At 49.8% G+C, this 8,363-nt stretch overlaps 1 protein-coding gene across 1 annotated transcript in view; it reads left to right on the plus strand.

The window, feature by feature from the left end:
* The first annotated feature begins 4,067 nt into the window (after positions 1-4,067).
* The window catches only part of LOC108796274 (zinc finger protein 3-like), a 15,377-nt gene continuing 11,081 nt past the window's right edge, over positions 4,068-8,363 (plus strand). The window contains exons 1-4 of the mRNA XM_018567737.1: positions 4,068-4,202; positions 5,259-5,477; positions 6,104-6,239; positions 6,945-7,672. Coding sequence (XP_018423239.1) covers positions 4,068-4,202; positions 5,259-5,477; positions 6,104-6,239; positions 6,945-7,672 — 1,218 coding nt within the window. The remainder of the gene's footprint in view (positions 4,203-5,258; positions 5,478-6,103; positions 6,240-6,944; positions 7,673-8,363) is intronic.

Raw genomic sequence — 8,363 nt, forward strand, 5'->3', positions numbered from 1 at the left:
GGCAAGTGCAGAGGGATTCCCGCTCTTACATGGGATTTGGCCGTTGCGTTGGCCCCTTTGTCACGGAGGTCAAGCCGACCATTGATGGGGGAGGAAAATGACCCGAATCTGAAGTCTGAGGTCTCACTTCCCCCCGCGGATGTTCAAGAGCAAGGAGATTATTGGGCTGGAACGGGCAAAGCCGGATACGAATCTGTGAAACAGGCTGTGTCTAAACTGGCTACAATGTAGGGAGTGTAAGTGGTTAATGGATCTCAGCTGCGGATAACAGAGAGTCTTCCTCAAAACTCCACGAGAGGTGCGGGAAATGTCCCCCCTAGGAGTCTATAACACTGAATAACGCAGAGTATTCCTCAGGCGCTATTGGAGGTGCGGGAAATGTTTCCCCTAGGAGTCTATAACACGGAATAATGCAGAGTATTCCTCAGGCGCTATTGGATGTGCGGGAAATGTTTCCCCCTAGGAGTCTATAACGCAGAGTATTCCTCAAGCGCTATTGGATGTGCGGGAAATGTTTCCCCCTGGGAGTCTATAACACTGAATAATGCAGAGTATTCCTCAGGCGCTATTGGATGTGCGGGAAATGTTTCCCCCTGGGAGTCTATAACACTGAATAATGCAGAGTATTCCTCAGGCGCTATTGGATGTGCGGGAAATGTTTCCCCCTGGGAGTCTATAACACTGAATGATGCAGAGTATTCCTCAGGCGCTTTTGGAGGTGCGGGAAATGTCCCCCCTAGGGGGTCTATAACACTGAATAACGCAGAGTATTCCTCAGGCGCTATTGGAGGTGCGGGAAATGTTTCCCCTAGGAGTCTATAACACTGACTAACGCAGAGTATTCCTCAGGCGCTATTGGAGAGGCGGGAAATGTTTCCCCTAGGAGTCTATAACACTGAATAACGCAGAGTATTCCTCAGGCGCTATTGGAGGTGCGGGAAATGTTTCCCCTAGGAGTCTATAACACTGAATAATGCAGAGTATTCCTCAGGACACACATTGCATACAGAGTCCAGGAAGGACACACATTGTATACAGTGTCCAGGGAGGACACACATTGTATACAGAGTCCAGGGAGGACACACATTGTATACAGAGTCCAGGGAGGACACACATTGTATACAGAGTCCAGGGAGGACACACATTGTATACAGAGTCCAGGGAGGACACAGGAAATGTTTCCCCCTGGGAGTCTATAACACTGAATAATGCAGAGTATTCCTCAGGCGCTATTGGATGTGCGGGAAATGTTTCCCCCTGGGAGTCTATAACACTGAATAATGCAGAGTATTCCTCAGGCGCTTTTGGAGGTGCGGGAAATGTCCCCCCTAGGGGGTCTATAACACTGAATAACGCAGAGTATTCCTCAGGCGCTATTGGAGGTGCGGGAAATGTTTCCCCTAGGAGTCTATAACACTGAATAATGCAGAGTATTCCTCAGGACACACATTGCATACAGAGTCCAGGAAGGACACACATTGTATACAGTGTCCAGGGAGGACACACATTGTATACAGAGTCCAGGGAGGACACACATTGTATACAGAGTCCAGGGAGGACACACATTGTATACAGAGTCCAGGGAGGACACACATTGTATACAGAGTCCAGGGAGGACACACATTGTATACAGAGTCCAGGGAGGACACACATTGTATACAGAGTCCAGGGAGGACACACATTGTATACAGAGTCCAGGGAGGACACACATTGTATACAGAGTCCAGGGAGGACACACATTGTATACAGAGTCCAGGGAGGACACACATTGTATACAGAGTCCAGGGAGGACACACATTGTATACAGAGTCCAGGGAGGACACACATTGTATACAGAGTCCAGGGAGGACACACATTGTATACAGAGTCCAGGGAGGACACACATTGTATACAGAGTCCAGGGAGGACACACATTGTATACAGAGTCCAGGGAGGACACACATTGTATACAGAGTCCAGGGAGGACACACATTGTATACAGAGTCCAGGGAGGACACACATTGTATACAGAGTCCAGGGAGGACACACATTGTATACAGAGTCCAGGGAGGACACACATTGTATACAGAGTCCAGGGAGGACACACATTGTATACAGAGTCCAGGGAGGACACACATTGTATACAGAGTCCAGGGAGGACACACATTGTATACAGAGTCCAGGGAGGACACACATTGTATACAGAGTCCAGGGAGGACACACATTGTATACAGAGTCCAGGGAGGACACACATTGTATACAGAGTCCAGGGAGGACACACATTGTATACAGAGTCCAGGGAGGACACACATTGTATACAGAGTCCAGGGAGGACACACATTGTATACAGAGTCCAGGGAGGACACACATTGTATACAGAGTCCAGGGAGGACACACATTGTATACAGAGTCCAGGGAGGACACACATTGTATACAGAGTCCAGGGAGGACACACATTGTATACAGAGTCCAGGGAGGACACACATTGTATACAGAGTCCAGGGAGGACACACATTGTATACAGAGTCCAGGGAGGACACACATTGTATACAGAGTCCAGGGAGGACACACATTGTATACAGAGTCCAGGGAGGACACACATTGTATACAGAGTCCAGGGAGGACACACATTGTATACAGAGTCCAGGGAGGACACACATTGTATACAGAGTCCAGGGAGGACACACATTGTATACAGAGTCCAGGGAGGACACACATTGTATACAGAGTCCAGGGAGGACACACATTGTATACAGAGTCCAGGGAGGACACACATTGTATACAGAGTCCAGGGAGGACACACATTGTATACAGAGTCCAGGGAGGACACACATTGTATACAGAGTCCAGGGAGGACACACATTGTATACAGAGTCCAGGGAGGACACACATTGTATACAGAGTCCAGGGAGGACACACATTGTATACAGAGTCCATGGAGGACACACATTGTATACAGGGTCCAGGGAGGACACACATTGTATACAGGGTCCAGGGAGGACACACATTGTATACAGAGTCCAGGGAGGACACACACTGTATACAGAGTCCAGGGAGGACACACATTGTATACAGAGTCCAGGGAGGACACACATTGTATACAGAGTCCAGGGAGGACACACATTGTATACAGGGTCCAGGGAGGACACACATTGTATACAGGGAGGACACACATTGTATACAGGGTCCAGGGAGGACACTAGACATCTGCGATTTGTATGTATCTGAATTACATAAATAACGAATGCAAACGAATCCAAATTTCCGATTCATTTTTTTGGGCTAAACTTTTGTTTTTTGGATGAAATTTCGTTGCAGCAAAGCGACATTTGAGAACGAAAAAAACTTTTTTCCCTCTTAAATGTCACTTTGCTGCAACGAACGAACGAAGAGGAAAAGGAAACGAAAGCGTACGCAGACCACCGCTAACGAATGTGGCCCGAATTCCGAAATAAAGCAAAATCCGAATCAAAACGAAACTCATTTTTTGCTGGTGCACATGTCTAGGGGACACACGATGTCGTGGAAGCGGTGGCGTAACAATCGCCATAGCGACCCAGGCGGCCGCTACGGGGCCCGGCCAGGACACCCCCCCTGATGCCGTGCGGACCGCCTGGGTCGCTATGGCTTCGAACGCGCCGCTGTTCAGATCACTGTCAGCCGCTGCTGAGTCAATGAGAACTAGCAGCGGCGGTGGAGGAGGCTGGACCCGGCAAGGGAGGAGGAGGCAGGGTTTCGAGTCCTGTACGTGGTGTGTCCGGGTTTTCGGCTTGCCTGAAACCCGGAAAACAGCACATACAGGACTCAACACTGGAACTGTCCATGTGAATTCCGGGACCGGTGGCAACCCTACTGATGTCTATACTAGTAAATGATCTTTTGTACTCCAGTTGGCCTTTATGGCTTTTCTCCCACCGTCTCTCTTTTAGTGATAGCTACTTCCCATTATTAGGCGGCTGACAAGATGAGCTCCGGGACTACGAAAAATAGTTTTCTATACTTCCTGTAATGCTCTTCTATCCCCCTCAATGGGAGTAGTAATGACCCCATTTATAAGGATATACAGAACATGGACACATCACGAGGTCATGTTCACACTACGAGCGCCGTGTCAGATTCCTCGCATCGTCTTTCAACACGAGGCGGCCCAACGAAGTCATCTCGTGGAGTCACGAGGCCGCCCAACGAAGTCCTCTCGTGGAGTCAAGAGGCGGCCCAACGAAGTCCTCTCGTGGAGTCACGAGGCTGCCCAACGAAGTCATCTCGTGGAGTCACGAGGCGGCCCAACGAAGTCCTCTCGTGGAGTCACGAGGCGGCCCAACGAAGTCCTCTCGTGGAGTCACGAGGCGGCCCAACGAAGTCCTCTCGTGGAGTCACGAGGCGGCCCAACGAAGTCCTCTCGTGGAGTCACGAGGCGGCCCAACGAAGTCCTCTCGTGGAGTCACGAGGCGGCCCAACGAAGTCCTCTCGTGGAGTCACGAGGCGGCCCAACGAAGTCCTCTCGTGGAGTCACGAGGCGGCCCAACGAAGTCCTCTCGTGGAGTCACGAGGCGGCCCAACGAAGTCCTCTCGTGGAGTCACGAGGCGGCCCAACGAAGTCCTCTCGTGGAGTCACGAGGCGGCCCAACGAAGTCCTCTCGTGGAGTCACGAGGCGGCCCAACGAAGTCCTCTCGTGGAGTCACGAGGCGGCCCAACGAAGTCCTCTCGTGGAGTCACGAGGCGGCCCAACGAAGTCCTCTCGTGGAGTCACGAGGCGGCCCAACGTAGTCATCTCGTGGACCAACGAAGTACTGATGGGGTGGTCATAATAATCTGGCCACTCAGTGTACAGTCCATATACACACAACACAAGGCTGCGCTCACACTACGAGACGTTTCTCGGGGATGCAGTTCCTCTGAGCTCCACAAGGTGGTGACCTCACCTATACCGAGACAGGAAGTCTCTATGGAAAACAAAAAACAGGAAGTGATGTAAAGGACAGTGTCGTCGGGTACAGACAGGAAGTTCTAGGTGAGAGGTTGGGAGGAAGTAGAGAGGAGACACATTACTCGAACTGGCAGCAGATGAGGTAATATTTCACTTATCAACCTGAACACATGAGTATGAAAGAAAAGTAATGGTGAGATAAAACATTGGGGGGTTTTCCCTGTAAATGTAGATTCTTTCCTTTCTGAATAGATCTCTGATGTAGGATGAAGTGTTCTAGAGAAACTAACATGTCCCAATGATCTATATACAAGCGTGTTTGATACAATGAATGTTTTATTATATATTCAGATTGGAAACCTCTGGGACTATAATGATATGAAAGAAGAGTATAAAGAGGAGGATGAGGAGTATGGAGTGATGAAGGAGCTTTCTGAAGGACACAAGGATCTCTACAAGAACATTATGGTGGAGCCACCTAGTAAGAGGAACCCACCAGAGAGATGTCCCCGTCCTCTGTATTCCCGGGATTCCACACAGGAAGATCTCACCATCCCCCACCATGATCAGGTAGATAATTACCAATTATTATTAGTAGTGATAATTACTAGTATCGGTGCCGTACTCGCCCAAATGCTCCAATACTTACCTACTATATCGTAAGTTCCGGTCAGACGGAAGATATCCCGCTGACCGGCAGTGCCGAGGGAGCATGGAGCCGGCTTCCTTCCTCCAATCAGGAAGCCGAACGGTGGGTTATGACCAGCCTCCCGGCTTCCTCATTGGCTAGGAAGGCGACTTCACTTGTTGCTAGGCAGCCTGGCTTCCTGATCAATCAAGAAGCCGGGTGGCACCTCATGACCCGGCGCCATGCAGCCTCGGCAAGTGAAGCCGGTGTTCTTTCGATAGAAAACTGGCTTCCCAGGCAATCCGGAAGCGGGGCAGCTGGTCATGATTCGCCGCTCGACTTCCTAACAATTGGGGCATAAGGGGAGTTCTGGGAAAAATGGGTGCATCCCTCATTAGTAGATATGATTTGTACACAAGCGTGTTTGATACAATGATCGATTTATTATATATTCAGAGTGGAAACCTCGGGGACCATAATATCGAATGGTTCTGAACTCCTATGTCCCTCAGTAGATTCCAAGAAACGGTAAGTGCCAAAATCTGACTTTGCCATTCTGTTGGTTTAGGGTGAAGATCTGATGAAGGTGAAAGTTGAGGGTGACGTAGAAGAGACGTATGTGAGGGATGATCAGCGACATACGGAGGAGGATGGAATGATGAGGACACTCATAGAGGAGGACACTCCTACAGAGATCAACACAGGTGACCCATAATATATTCTTCTCTTACCTCTGCTCTGTTCCTGCACACTGATTGGTCCAGAGTAAGCCGGGATCTGAGTGATATCAGCCAATAGTAGGTTGGTAATGCTCAACTTCCTTTACTTCTATCCTGGGCAGTATTAGGTTAGATGTCACTCCTAGTTAAACTAGTACAGCTATGAGAACACAGATTTCCAGGTTGGTTCCTCTTCCTCGAGTCGACGTCTAGCTAAATATTAACAGAAACTCTTATTATCAGTCCTGCTGAGGTGAAAACTAAAGAGTAACAAAGACCGAAACCCATCCCTTCAGGATAAAACACTCCTTAAAGCTCCCTCCAGTGCTGCTTATCACCAGAAGTCTAGGCCTGTGGTCACTTGTTCTGTGGTGAAGGGTCTACAAGTCTGAACTTTGGTCCTCTTGTTCCTCAGAGATCACATGACCCAGTGCCTAGGCTTGTGGTTGGGTGAAGAGCATGCTCCTCCCAGTCCCCATTGGCTCCTCCTCTTCTGACAAGGCTGTATAAATGTAGTAGTGATCTGGGAGGAGGACCAAAGGCTCTTTGACTATAGAGGGGAGGAGTCCCGGCTGGTTGGGACCTCCACAGAGAACATCTGCTCCCTCAGACCTCCTGATCCAGATGGAATGTTGAGTGAAGTCATCTAACCCTCTCATATCTCTCCATCATGTGTTTCTATGTTTCCAGGACACGCCATGGAGAAACCCTCAAAGGATCCTCTGACTTTATCTCCAGGTTGTAAGATGGAAGATGAGGACATCACAGCAGATTGTGCGGGAGAAGAGACAATGAGCTCAGCTATGGATGGTGGACTTCACAGTGTGCATAGAGCATGGAATCCCTCTGACTCTGAGCAACCTCGTCCTGTGGGGGATGGTGCCGGCATTCAGGAAAAGAGATTTCCCTGCCCCGAGTGTGGGGACATTTTTAGATTTAAACTCAGCCTTTCTGTGCATCTGAGATCTCACAATCATGAGGAGGTTCATCCCTGTTCTCAGTGTGGGAAACATTTTCCTTGTAAATCACATCTGGTCAGGCATCAGAGATCTCACACGGGGGAGAAGCCGTATTCCTGCACCGAGTGCGGGAAATATTTTTCACACAAGTCTTCCCTTTCTGTACATAAAAGATTGCACACGGGTGAGAAGCCATTTTCCTGCCCCGAGTGTGGAAAAAGTTATACACAGAAATCAGAACTTATTGTACATCAAAGATCTCACACAGGGGAGAGGCCATTTTGTTGCCCTGAGTGCGGGAAAAGTTTTTCGGATAAGACCAAACTTTCCAGGCATCAGAGACTGCACACGGGCGAGAAGCCACATGCCTGCCATGAGTGCGGAAAATGTTACACACGGAAAGCGGACCTTGTTATACACCAAAGATCTCACACAGGGGAGAAGCCTTTTTGCTGTCCTGTGTGCGGAAAAGGTTTTTCACGAAAGTCCACTCTTGCTGAACATACATGCCACGCGGCGGAAAAGCTGTTTTCCTGCCCTGACTGCGGAAAATGTTATCCACGGAAATCAGAACCTCATAAACATCGGACATCTCGCACAGATAAGAAGGTCCAAGAGAACTTACCAGTTCAGTCTACAGTTCCCTGAGAGTAATGTATTTCTTACACGGAGGTGGCCTTCGCCTGGCAGTAGAAGTAGAGGGTCCCAGGCGGCCCCAGGCAGGCTCCACATAGGCGGGGCTGGAGGAGTCTTTGGCCCGGAGGTTCAGGTGGCAGAAGGCCACCCCACTGGAAAGGTAGTGTTCCAGAGCCTGTTGGCACAGTGTGCTCCGGGACTGGGTGTCACAGTAGCTCTGTGACTCTGTGGGGAGCACCAGGCAGACACGGTGTGATAGAAGCATAATACTCTGTAATAAAGGACTTGCTGATCAAATGATATCCAGATCCTCATACAAAGCACCCAAAACAAAGTTAACCAAACAGGCAATGCAGTACGGGAGGGAGCAGTTCAGGTCCCAGGAGGACAACCAGTTAGAGCTGACTGGAGACAGCTAATGCCAAGTGGTGTAACAATCGCCGTAGCGAACCCAGGCGGCCGCTATGGGGCCCGGGCACAGGGGGGCCCGGCCAGGGCCGCCTGGGTCGCTATG

This window comes from Nanorana parkeri, unplaced genomic scaffold (assembly GCF_000935625.1).
Source record: "Nanorana parkeri isolate BGI_ZX_2015 unplaced genomic scaffold, ASM93562v1 scaffold1088, whole genome shotgun sequence".
NCBI classification, from domain to species: domain Eukaryota; kingdom Metazoa; phylum Chordata; class Amphibia; order Anura; family Dicroglossidae; genus Nanorana; species Nanorana parkeri.